A 13885-nucleotide genomic window follows, 5' to 3' on the forward strand; every position below is an offset into this window, starting at 1 on the left:
CCTTAGAGTGAGTGCGGGGCTGCTCTCAATGTTCCTTGGCATTCCAATAGCCATTCGCGAACCTCATTGAATCAACAACGATCGAGTTCAATCGTAATTGAAAACCGCCGTGTGGCAGTAGCCAATCCCCATTGAGTTCTATCTCCATTGACTCAATGGGCATTGAAACTGCCCACGTGACAGAGGTATAAGCCCCCAGGCCCCAGTCAAGCTGTCTGTGACAGCTTTTTGCCTGGGGGACCCTTAACTAGTAGGTTGGAAATAAAGTTGATTTGGAACTACAGTGCAAAAAAACAGCAGCGATTGTCTGTGTCGTGTTTGTCTTTCCTTCCTTAGTGCTAATCTTTTTTTTTTCACTGCAGTTATGTTGAAGATAAGTGACCAACTTGCCCAAAAACTTTACTTTCAAGGTGGTTTTCCTTACAACCCATTCTTATACCCCTGTCACACGGACAGTTTCAATCCTCATTGAACTCGATCTGCATTCAACTCAATGCAGATCGAGGTTGTCACACAGCAACTTTCAAGTGCAATCGAGCTTGAGCCTGCTTGACTTCAAGCTGCTTCTTCAAGCGCTCTTGATATTACAAGCACACTCGAATACGGTCATCGACACCCTCGTCATCGGTGAGCTCTAAAGTGCACATGAGGAAAATTTCTCGACGCTCATTGAAAACGCCCATGTAGCACGGGACACTTGAATCCTTCTTGAAAACCTCAATGCAGATTGAGTTCAAAGAGGATCGAAAGTGACTGTGTGGCAAAGGTATTAATCTGTTTTCGTTCCACATTGCCCCTTTGAGTCTTCATGCGAAAACTGCATAAAACCTGAATGTAATAAAAAATCGCGGACATCTTACCATTTTGTTCTAACTAGGTTTAATAAGAGATGCACAGCTGTAGGCCAGTTGGCGAGATATTCTAAGGATGAAAAAAATTCAAAAATACTCAGCATGGAGGAAGGCGAAAAAGTATGAAAGTCCTGCCTTGAGCTGTTGTCTGCCTCCGTCTAAAGTTCTTTGAACATTTTTAATGTGAAAGCACTACTTCGCTATGTTCACAGATTTCTGTCCGCAGGCCCTGTCCGCGGAACGTGTCCGCAAAATCGTGTCTGCATCAGTTGTGAGTAATTGAGAAGTGGTAGAGGTTAATGAGTGATATCAATCGATAGAGGGTGACGTAATCTTGTTACAGAAAACATAATTAGGCCAATAAGTTAATTAGGTAATCAATAAGAATAACTGGCTCACAGGAATAGTGCAGTATCTGCCATACTTGTTCTGTGGACACCTGAACTGCGCGTAAGGGAAGGGAGGAAGGTGGGAGTGAAAGCGGAAAGAGAGAAAGGGTGCCGTAGTGGATATGACGTCAAGCATGTGACGTCACGCAACCAGAAGTAGAGCCGAAAAAAGGGCATAGGAAGGGATTGGCACGCAATTTGAAAGTACCAAAGGCTAAAATGGGCAAAAGTGAATTAAGCAACTAGAAGCAACTAGAAGCAACCAGAAGCAACCAACAGCAGCATTCGTGTTTTCGCATTATTCCAATGCAGATTCAGCAGTGTTCTTCAATTATTTTTTCTTACAATGCAGGAACGACGAACAAGAGTTCTAAAACTGCAAACAGCAGTGTTACCTGCAGAAAACTTACCTCCAACTTGTTTGCTTCCCGGTTCATCTCAGGAATCATGGCTTGAAACACAGCTCCAACTGTCGACTCCACCACATCAAGGGGCACATCAGTCTGGCAGGGAGACAAACTAAGGTTGTGCAAATATCCAAACACAAATTGCATATGTTTGTTACTTAGAATACCAGTTTTCCGAATATGAATTGAATAGCAAACATTACAACTTGTATTTGAAAAACTGATATTTGAAATTTCCAAATATTAGAAAATGTTTTAATTTACCACCGCAGTATCCCCGTACTGTGAGCTTCACCACAATTTATTTATTTATTTATTCAAGTACCTACATATCGCCCTGGTGGGCATTACAGTAGGGGGGACAAGGCAAAAAACGAACACTTGTCAGCGCCGAAGTTCTAAAGTGAAAACAGTACAGGCATCAAATACATCGTCCTGATAAGTATTGCAGAAGTGTGGAACGATAGAAACCCGTTTCAAAGCATCAGAGTAATAACAAATACAAGAAACAAACACCGGTAATCAATCAGTGGACAAGAAAGGGGGAAAATAAAGAAAGCTACGCGTAATAACTAAGCGCATCGACAAACTTTGCACAATCAGCAGTTTCAACAATGTCAGGACGCAGCCGGTTCCATTTACTGACAATGCGCAGACACATGCAGTGAAGCATCCTCAGAACCTGATGGGGCCTTTTGAGAAGAAGGCCGTCCAGAACTACAGTGTACGCCATAGAGTTTCTTACTCTTACCTAGAGGGAAAGCTGTGTCGCCATCTATGGGAGTTTACATGGAGTTTCCTGACGACCAGTTCAGCCCCCATGGGCGCCCAAAGCATTATGGGCCGGAGAACTACCGAGCACAGAACGACAACTTTTGGCCAAAACTAATGCAAAGATTGTTCTATCGTAAACAATGTCCTAATATTCAATTTTGTGACTATAAATTGGAATAAGAGAGAGAAGCAGCATGTCTGTGTGAAATTTATCCAATATAAGCGATGGCTCTTTCTCCTATTGGCTAAGCTTTGAGCAGCACAGATACTAATATTTCGCACTTAAAAAAAAAACATTTTGAAAATATTCATGGTTGCGCAATCATTTCGGGAAACAGAAACCTTTCATTGGCGAAGTCTGCTTTTGCGCCTTCGCTACTATGGCTTTTGCATTCTATGTACGCATCTCGAGAGATGATAACGAAAAAGAGACGACATAGTAACGCCACTTCACGCACCTGAGAAAAACCAACTGCCCCGCACCAAGTAGGACATTGGCCTATGATTCTTAGCGCGGCCATGGTGGCTGAAGTGCAGCGCCCTCAGCTTTCCCCCCAATTAAGAGTGTAAGCCCCTCTATGGTGTATGCAGATCACTTGATGAAGCCAGGAGAGAATGCCATCCTCACTTGGGCTTCATCTAAAACGCAGACAACCATCGTGTAGATGTCCACCCCATAAAATGACTTTCATACAGTTTTTTCAGGCCCATTCCAAGCTTTCGGTTAATTGGGACATTTTTTCTGGTCCCTTGGAGGCTGAACAAGCAGCAATATGACAGCAGCAATATGTAGCAGCAATATGACAATCAGCAGCAATATGACAGCTCCACACAGTTTCATGCAGAGTTCCCTAATACTACCAGTTGTGAAACTTCCCGTAGGGCCCATGTATCAAAAACCGGCGGTTTTGTTTGGTCAAAATTCGGGTGTTTACGAATGGTGGCAGCACCCGCGGCCATTAAAAAAAACTGTGTCCAAATTCCAAATTGTCTGATTGTTGATAAATGCACAACTATTATGGAAAACACAATTAGTTGAAGACCTGCAGCAGCAAACATTACTAGGATAATAGCCATATAGTTAATTAAGATGGAAAAGAGAAGGGAAAAATTTGATTTCCAAAAGGCAATGGCGGCAATAGCAAAAAGCTTGTATTGAGCGCTTCCGGATGGCGCGACAATCCATAGACACACGAAAAATGCGTACAAATTCGGTCACTTTTTGAAGCGGAGTTTCGCAACTGGTATGATCCAAAAGCTCTGATTTCATGCAGGTCCATCTTATACAGCAAAGCTAGTGTGGAGAGTCCTTCATAAAATGTATAATGAATTTTTCAGTACCGCATGTGCTTTTGCGCAGTCGTAATTTTAATTTCGTTTGCAAATACAGTTGTGCCCCGTTAATATGACCCCCGTTAATATGGACGACCCGAATTATGGACAGCTTTTCTGGGGACGAAACTTTTTCAACGTATTTATGCCTCGTTAATATGGAAACTCGCTGTCTGGACAATAGACAGGGGAAGAATGCACACAGCCCACTTGAGCCCATGTATTTTTGTCTCGTTAATATGGACAGCGCTTGAAAAAAAGCAGAGGAGTCCGAACGCAAGTGAAAGAAGGGCGCGCCGCCCGCGAACCTATGCGATAGCAGATACGGCCGGATGCTTGAACGAGTCCTGTGGAGTTGGAAAGAACCATAGCGGGCGCGTCGCCGTTTTAGGGAGGGGGATGGGGGAGCGCAGGAGCAAACCGAGGGCCAGCTAAGTAAGAAAGACCCCGACAGGAGGGAGCCGGGAGATTTCTGGGTGCAGCGGAAGCTCCGCAAAGAGAGGCCGCAGTCGGGAAAACAGCAACATGTGGTTGCAATAAATTCTACTGGACGTGAACAGAGAGGCCGGTAAAGGCGTAAGAAAGAAATGACAGGAAGAAAGACAAGCGCCTAACGTGGCGGCAGGAACTGAAGTTTTTCTTTCCCAAAGCACAATGTGTGTTCCACGAAGCCGATAACGCTTTTCGGTCAGAGTTAAGACACACTCACGAAATAGAGCGACAAAAAAAATGCGACGAGCACGCAACTGGGGCCGGGAGTCCCGTCCTGAACGCGCTTCCCTTTCATGCTCCTGGTTTTCGTCACTGTTGCGCTGCCGAACTGTCACATTTTGCGCCGTCGGCTTCGCTTTGAGTCAACGATGCGGCCTTGACAAGGTCTGAGCTCTTCGTAGTCGGCTAGCCGTTGTTTACTTCAGCTTGCAGTGTTTGTTTCATAGGAGCACATACAAACAGCGCCAGAAGGGGCTGTTCAATAGCCCTCTGCATAGCAGCCTGCCAACATGACTCCCTCGCTTCCTTGCTTTGGCTTTATTTTCACCACACAAGGTTTAAAAAACTACATGTGGCGAGGAAAGCGAGAAAAAAGCTGGTGCAGCTTGACTGGCCCCGCCTCTCCTTAAAGTTGGCAAGCAGGACAGCAAAAACAGCTCAAGAAGGTAAAAGGAACAGAAAGAGTAAAGGGAAAAAAAGAAAGGTTAACCAGGCAAAAACAAAAAAGTGCAAAGAATCGGGAGCCTGTAACCCTCAACTTTAGTCGAACTTTTGGCATGGCGGGAGTTAAACGCAAAAGAACGGAGCTGAACATTGCCGCAAAGAGGGACATCTGTAAACACAAGCGGCAGAAGCCATCCCAGTCAGTCCAGGCCGTGAGGGACTGGGCCCAAGTTAAGCTAGGCCTCAGCCTCGCCAGGTCGACGGTAGCATCGATATTAAAAGACTATGACAAATGGCTCAACGTCGGCATCGCAGCGTCAGCCACAGTTCGACAGCGCCCAGCACAGTTTGAAGAGATGGAGTCATCCTTATTGATGTGGTTCGGGAATGTGTGCGCAAATGGTGCTGTAGTGAGCGACGAAATGCTTCAAGAGAAGGCTCACTGCCTCGGCAACATTATGGGTACGTACCGTTCCTTCTCCTCCGTCTTGATAGACTTCAGCTGTGATGACTTATGGAATATTTTGTTCGGTAAAACAAGGTGATGTTTACTGTGAAAAAATATTCTGCACTCTGTCTAGGCGTGACTGACTTCAGCTACTCAAGAGGATGGCTGACAAGGTTTAAGAACCGACATGGCATTTTGAGTCGACGGATTCATGGAGAAAGCGGCAGCATCGACAGCTCGGCTGTTTCCTCGTCTCAAGAAAATCTCAAACAGCTACTTAGCGGCTATCTCCTGGATGATATCTACAACTTTGACGAAACCGGTTTCTTCTATAAGCTCGGTCCATCCGCAACTCTTGCTCGCGGCCCTGCAACAGGAAAAAAAGCGCAGTAAGGAGCGAATTACGGTAGGCCTCATGTGCAATGCGAGTGGGACGGACAAGGTGAAGCCAATCGTAGTGGCAAAATCAAAAAGACCCCGATGCTTTGGAAAAACATTCTCCCCATCTATATACTGTACATATGAAGCAAATAAAAAATCATGGATGACTTCAAATCTTTTTAGAGGGTTTCTGCAAAAATTTGACCAAAACCTAAAGCTAAGCGGTCGCAAAGTGGTTCTTCTCGTTGATAATGCCGGCTGCAACACTATTTCCCCTGAAGAGTTCAAAAATATCAACCTCATCTTTCTCCCACCAAACATGACTGCTAAGATTCAGCCACTTGATGCCGGCATAATTAGAGCAACAAAAGCACACTACCAAGCTGCTTTGGTCCGACACTACCTTCGTTGTGTTGAGAAGCAGGAGCCGCAGACAGTAGATCTTCGCTCGTGCTTGAGGCAGCTTAAGCTTGCATGGGATGCCATAAGTGAAACGACCATCACTAACTGCTGGCGCCACACTGGTATTTTACCGCATCAGGAGTTGGACCCAGAAAGTTGTAGTTTGGATGATGACATTCCCCTGGCAAGGCTTCGAGAATCACTAAAAGAGGCAGGTGCAGCTGACCCAGAGAGCGCCGCAGAACAACTCCTCGCCGCGGATGATGAAGCGGACGTGGAGGAGCAGCTCAGTGACGAGGTCATTTTGGAAGTGGCGGCGAGTATAGAATCGGACACTGATTCATCAGCCAGTGAAGAGTTGGTGCTCGAGAGTACGACCAACATAAAGCCTACCATTACACGTGCCATAGTGCGCGAGTCGCTTCAGACTGCACTGCAATATTTTGAGGACAACGATGACAGGGATAATGCACTCAAAATTGCCGGAGTTCTGTCTAATTTTGAGTCCAGTGCACACCGGTATGCACAAAAGCAGTCATTAATTACACATTTTTTTTTTTTCAATAAAATCTTTTTAGTTTTTATTCATGACTCGTTATTATGGATGACTCGCTTTATGGACAGTTTTGGTCGAAAACCAAAGTGTCCATAGTAACGAGGCACGACTGTACTACCATGTCAACTTTGAAATAAACAAGAAGAATAAAGGGAGCATTTGGTGCATTGTAACCATGTTGATGAAGAAATCGCGAGACAAGCTCCACAGCACAGGACAGACACATGAGCATTCAAGTGTCTGTCATGTGATTTCTCGATCAGCCAGATGAATGATGCTGGCTCATTTTAATTTTCCATTCATTTGTGCCTGAAAAATTTCAATGTGTGCACACTCCAGTAAAAGCTGACGGAAGGGCAGCAGCCCTGTTGGTTCAACACAACAACCACATGTGAAATTGGAGTTTAGTCCTGCTGATAAATGCATCCAATTTTAACAGAAAGTATGTATGTACGTAAGCAAGTCTACAGGTAAGGCTAGCTCTTGAGGGCAAGACAAGTGTGAGGGGGGGGGGGCTTTCCTACACCAGAAAAGAATTGATAGCCCGTAATGCTACGCCTGCAGCGAGACTAGCATAGCACCCACGAAAGGCCAATTCCTACAGCATGCAATGCTTGGAAACATGTTTTTGCAGTTGTATGCCTCCGGTATGTTTTTGCTAACAGGTGGTCAGGGGACATTTATGAAAAAACTGCACATTCGCTAGCCAAACTACGCTTTGTGTCAAAACTGTGCGTCCTGCATGATGCTAACTGGTTTCCTGGTTAACTGGTGCTTCTCCATTTGCTAAGGAGAAAAAAGCAGAGAGTGCTATATGCCAAACCACGCCCTCTAACAGTGCTAAGAACGAAAAATGTTATCACACAGCCAAATGGCCACTCTTTCCTATTGCAGCAAATGCTGTAAAGATCAAACACGGGTGGAAATTTTCCAAGTGCAGCAGTCACAAAATTTAGACTGAGTGAGCACGTGACCGACTCCACCGGTCACCCCGTGACAAATGATGCTCGTGCTTTTCGACTGCACTAGACCAACTTGTTTCAACACCACCCCGATTCTACAGGGGGCGGTGTCTCTCGGGTTGGCGCTCTCGGGTTGGTGCGCTTGCCTCGCTGCTCGACAGATGGCGCACAATGTCAAAGCACCTTTTCGACTCTCTTCTGCGAAAATTGTGCACGCCGCCGAGAGCAGTTTTTCGTCAATTCCGGAAAATCTAGGCAAGAGCCGATGTAGAAACACTTATTAAATAACGTAGACCATATATTGCTACTTTGTGAACGTTATTTAAGCTCGAATAGTGCAGTAGATTTTGCATAGGATTTTTTTTAAACCAAGGCCTCAAATATTCAAGACCCTGTACAATGTCAGCATGCCTAATCTGCTGCCATAATACAGTACAACCCATTTATAGTAAACTCACTGAGACCGGCAAAAATTTTTACTATATCAGGGTCTTTACTATATCAGTTGTTGGTGATGACATGGTCGTGAAGATGCTGTCTGGTAATTAAATGCCTACTTACTGAGCACGTTTTGTTGCTTAATGAGAAAAACCCTTAAGGAAAATAAAACTGCAGCAGGCACAGGACGGAGGGAGGAGACAACACAGGGCGGTACTGGCAACTGAAAAGTTTACTGAAAAAACAAAGGCTTTTGAAGACAGATGGCACATGTGACCTTACAATCAGGTAAAGTAAAATGAAACATGAAAACCAAACAAGACCCTTGGCGAAACTTAAAAGACAACAATCTGCACGTGGAAGATGTTAAACAGGTGATAACAAACAGGATCTGTAAAAAGAAAATCATTACAAAGGAATCTGAACAATCGACAACAGCACGAGACGAGCATGAAAAGAAACCAAAACAAAAAGTTCCACCGGAGAAAGTGGATGCATATAAACCAAAAAGAGAAAAACAACCACCCAAGAGGTCACATGACAAGGAAATCTAGCTCTTTTTGGAGGAGAATGACAGAAGGTGAGCTAACACAATCATCTGGATGCAAACGCAGGATGGCACCTGCCTCTACAATCTCTCTTTCAAGTTGTCCCTTTCTTCTTACTATAATCTCAGTCTGGCTGAGCTGTGGGCAACAGCCCCAACAAGCGTGGCAATGAATCGGCAAATTCAAACCCCTCGCCACCCCCAAGGAACGCGCAAGCTCTCGTAAACTATCATTTCAGCACCTACTAGTTTGTCCAATATAAACACGCCCACAACTGAGGAAAATCTTGTAAACGACCCCTTTTCACGCGTGCAAGACGCTTGTTCTCTTCTAGGTGTTTCTTGCCACACGTGCCTGATATCAAAACACTCTTTCCCACCTAATTGCACAATCTGGGAAGTTTGCAAGGTGCAGAAAGAACAATATCAATGCCATATTTGCCTGAAATCTTTTTAAGATTATATGAAATGTTATGAATGTAAAGAATGGCTTCAAGTTTCTTCTGGCTGGTAGTTTGTAGGGAAACAGGTTCTTTTTCCTTCTTCCGTAGCTTTCGGCAGCCGCGCTTAACAGCAAACTCAGATAACCTGCCTTTTCCAGTCATTCCACTTGAAGATGAAAACTAGAATGCAGCATGTGAATGCACGATTTTAAAACCGCAGATCTAAAACATGAAGAGGCTAGGCCTTGCTTCACCATCTTAGAATGGAAAGGATCGGAAGGCAACAAGGCTTTCTTCGTCTTGGGCTGGAAGGCCCAACACACATGATTACTGTGCTTAAAAAGCAGCTTAAGATCTAAAAACTGAATGGAAGCATTTTGCGGAAATTCCACAGTGAATTTAAGAAAGCTTGAGCAGCTAGAAAAATTCACCTAAAATCACATCAGCTACTTCTGCTAGAACGTCATCGGATGAAAGTTTCAAAATAATCAAAAATTCATCTAAATATCTTTGCAAAGAAAGGTTCTGTTAGCTTAAGCTCAAGCGAAGACAAGTCCACTTGTCGAAATGTTTGCCCGACCTGCAAACTGAGGCTTCCTGCCCTCTACCCTTTCCTCTTGACAATATGAAAAAGCACTGAATGTTCAGTGCTTTTTCATATTGTCAAGAGGAAAGTATGCAATAGTCGCATTTTACCTGTACTCACCTATGGGGCTGGAATGTGGAGGCTAACAAAAAGGGCTCTACTCAAGTTGAGTACAATGCTGAAAGCTATGGAAAGGAAAATGGCAGCCATAATGTTAAGAGATGGGAAGCGTGCGAAGTAGGTCAGAAAAATAACTCGAGTTCATTACATTCTAGTGGGAATCGAGAAAAAGAAATGGGCATGGGCAGGGCATGTAGTGCATAAAGAGGATAACCGATGGTCACTTAGGGTAACAAATTGGATTCCAAGGGAAGGAAAGCATAGCAGTGGGCGGAAAAAAGTTAGGTGGGCAGATGAAGTTAATAAGTTCGCAGCGGTCAAGTGGATGCAGTTAGAATGGGACGGAGTTAATTGGAGGAATATGGGAGAAGCCTTCGCCCTGCAGTGGGTATAGTCCAGCTTATGGTGATTCTTGTCCCCGTCACTACAGCACTGTATTTTCTGTAAGTGCACCTTGTTTAAATTTGCTCACCATCCTGTTGTTTGACATTTTGCATGAAGGCTTTCACTTGCTGGTCTTGTACGGCAGTGGTGCACATTCATCAGTGACTGTGTGGCCTTAAGTGTGCTGGACAGTGCCGCACACTGCGTACAGCAGTGCCTGTTTCCTGGAAAGTTAAGGTAAACCGAAACATACTGGCCACTAAAATGGAAAGCTGAACTAGTTGCTACAGGTTCTTCACGTTTTCAGCATAGACAAACAAAGACATGAAGGATGAAGACAAAGTAGCATGTGCGTTGCTCATCTTTCTTGCCTCTATCTGTTTATGCTTGGGAAAGGAGTTGTACCATGAAGGCCATCAAAGTCACCCTTACCCTATCTCGCATGGATACCTTGAGAGCATCGAGACACCTCTCCGTGTAGTCGAACCAGATGTTGTACACTGCAACACAAGATGTGGCACACTGTAATCTCCTAATAACAGTGGTATTGGCCCCTCTTTTTACATCAAGCTATGCAGTCCAGGAGTGCAAACTGCTTTATGACAGTGTAAATAAAGAAGCAGTCTTCTCTTGCTGCCAGCAACATTACTAAAGGGGTGCCATTTTACAGAAGGCGTACAGGAAAGACTGTAAGCAAGCCCATAAGTGTGTTTCAAGGAAGTTCCCCTTCTACCATGTTGCAGTAATCTCTGCAGCATTTTAATATGTAATGTATAACTTCCCATTAACCAATTGATGCCGGCACTCAAGATAGCTCTTTATCAAGCTTAAATATACTCCTCCAAAGCCATATATTTAATTTTCTGATTAATCTTATATGATTAATGCCATCAACGCCCTTACAGAAATCTATCACTACCCCTAATGTTAATAATTTCTGTTCATATGCTTTCTAAATAATTAGTTTTGTGGTTTACAAGGCCCATTTCCTTCGTGAGCCAAATTGGTCATCAGTGAGAATGTGCTTTTATTAGGGGTGCTCTTCAAAAAAAAAAAAAAAAGAAAGAAAGAAACAATGCGATAACTAGATACAAAAGGCCGGAAGGCACTTGATTGGCTCAACTCTACAAACGTTTACTGATCAATCGCTTTTGTTGAGAATCTTTCGCCTTCCCAGCAAAAAATGACTTTCATTCCGCACGAGCTTGGAACGCAAGCATGCAGCAAACCATATCCAAAGTTACCAACTCGTACTTTTCACGTGCAACTTCACCGTACCCGCTCAAATATTCAGCTGGTTGAAAGAGAACTCGTTCTCGCTCCTCCTTGCCGACAAGGATGGGGATTTGTTGTTTTGGACCGGGATGCGTATATGTCAAAAGCATCAGAATCGGTTCTTGCTGTGTTTGACAAACGCAATGATGTGTCAATAGCCAACGTCAAGAGCAAGGCGAAAAAACTTGATTGGCTGAAATTAAATATGCTGTCAAATATGATAAAAGACACATCTAAACCCCTGCTTGAATTGTTTTTCACTGCGAAAACCCACAAACCAGAGTGGCCGTTCTGTGTAATAGTCTCTGAGATTGGTACATGGCAGCAGCATGTAGCAAAATTCCTGCAGAAGAAACTGAATCTTTTATCAATTGATGATCCTTTCAGAGTAAGACGCTCAGACGATGTGATCGCTTTCTTGAAATGTAACTACGATAAGAGGCTTTGTGGATTTTCTAGTGATGTAAAGGATCTGTATTACACCATGCCTCAAGCAGAAATTCTGTCATCTGTAAGTGACCTTATTGACCAACATGGTGCTGTAGCATTTCAAAATGAGTGCGGTATTTCCACAGGTGGATTCCTTGAATTGCTGTCACTTTATCTTGCCTCGACATTTGCCGAATGGAAAGGAGAGGTTTTCATTCAAAAAGAGGGAGTCTGTATTGGTTCGTGTTTAGCATCTTTCCTTAGTGATGTGTTCTTGGCTGCACGCGATAGAATTTTGAAAGAGCGTTTTAAAAAATCAAGTTTACGTCGCATTTTCAGATTTGTGGACGACTACTTCGTGTTTTTAGACTGTGACAACCTCGATTTCGAGCAGCAATTTCATGACCTTTTTTCGGTATTCTCAAAGTGCCTTAACCCTTTGATTTTAACACACGAAGTACCAGAGAATGATTTTATTAGGTTTTTAGATCTCTCGCTTCATTTCACCTCATCTCATGTTTGTTGGGCTTTTGAGCCCCGTGGTGCTAAGCCAATCTTGCCTTTTTCATCAGCCCACTCAAAGCTGGTGAAAAGAGCAATTGTTCATTCTGTACTTTTTAACGCTCTTAAGAAATCTTGTGTACACAGGTTGGAGCACAGCCTCTGCAACCAAGTAAATCGTCTGACAATGGCTGGCTACCCTCCAGATGTTTTGTGTTCCGTTACAGAAAAACTGCAGAAAAAGTTAAGGATTGATGGGGCGGGCGAGGCAAGGAAAGATGAGAACAAAAGGAAGATCGCTGTGGTGCCTTATCTGCATCAAGTTTCGCACAACTTAAAAAGAATTGGGAGACGTGCTGGCGTCGAAGTCGTCTTTTCAGCGCCCAAGCGACTGTCTGGCCTGGTGAAAAAAGTTAATAAGTACTTTCTTCTGGGCGAGTTGGTTCATATTAGCAAAAGGTAAAATACTTGCGCAAAAAGTAGATGAAGAAAGAGACGTGTTGTTGTCACGTCTCTTTCTTCATCTACTTTTTGCGCACGTCTTTTACCTTTTGCTAATATGAAAAAAGTTAATTCAGTGGAAGATTAACGCAGGTGCCCGATAAGGCACGCGAAACAATTCGTGCCCTGCCAAGAAGGAGTAATTTACTCTTTGCCAATGTCATGCGGCAAGTGCTACATCGGCCAAACTGTCCGATATGTGTTAGCGAAAGGTTAAAGGAGCACGAGTACAATGTTTCTCGTGCAGCTATCACAGGCCACGTAGCCAAACACTCCAGACACTGCAAAGATGACAATGAAGAAGACGATGGTACCAATGTCTGTTTTCCCCTGTATAAAGAATGCTCCGTGATAGAAAAGAACCGCGACACGCTAACGAGGGAAATAATAGAAGCCCACTTGATATCTAAGACATCGGAACAATGTATCAGTGCTCCTTCTGTAGCGCTGTCAGATAAAGAAAATCGCTATTTAGATTGTGAATATTAACGTGTTCCTGCTGTTATGCTGACAGTTTTTTTTTTCTTCCCAGGTATGACAATTGCCTGTAATTGACACGTGCCTAATGTACTGGCGTTTATAATCTCACGCAAGTCAAGCGTGCCTGTTTCCTTTCTGGCACCAGGGCAGTTTTTATACTGGCTGGTGGCTAATAAACGTTTCATTTGTGAGTCAGCGCTCTGTGTTGTCGTCCTTTCTTCCACGTCCCGTCTGTCGCGCTGTTGTCATGGGTTCACATGTATTATTCTCGAGTTGCAGGTCAATTACATATTAGCGCAAACTTGGCAAAAGAAAGGAAATTTCAGTTGGAGCTTGTTTGCGCGTTGAGCGAAATTCTTACTTGAGTCCGCGACGTTCCTTGGTGACACGCCAAAATGCTGCACTGCATAGGAGTCGTTGTCCTCCATTGTTCAAGGACCAAGTTAATTTAAATCGACAAAACCACAGACCGCGCGCAACGCGGGAACCAACCAGACCTTTATTGAAATGCTCCGTCGCTTCTG

General features: G+C 44.0%; 1 protein-coding gene across 2 annotated transcripts in view; it reads right to left on the reverse strand.

Annotated features, from left to right (window-relative positions):
* Positions 1–13885, reverse strand: part of LOC146177897 (protein MIS12 homolog) — a 36041-nt gene extending 22156 nt beyond the window's left edge. Inside the window, exons 1-3 of one of the 2 annotated variants that reach the window (XM_084580639.1) lie at positions 13723–13885; positions 10608–10675; positions 1651–1743 (exon numbers count right to left, since the gene is read on the reverse strand). In XM_084580639.1, the coding sequence (XP_084436765.1) occupies positions 1651–1743; positions 10608–10675; positions 13723–13789 (228 nt within the window). In that variant the 5' untranslated portion in view covers positions 13790–13885. The remainder of the gene's footprint in view (positions 1–1650; positions 1744–10607; positions 10676–13722) is intronic. The other variant, XM_084580641.1, reaches the window with a different exon arrangement.

The sequence above is a fragment of the Amblyomma maculatum genome, chromosome 10 (assembly GCF_055883805.1).
Source record: "Amblyomma maculatum isolate TAMU_Amacu chromosome 10, ASM5588380v1, whole genome shotgun sequence".
In the NCBI taxonomy this organism is placed as follows: domain Eukaryota; kingdom Metazoa; phylum Arthropoda; class Arachnida; order Ixodida; family Ixodidae; genus Amblyomma; species Amblyomma maculatum.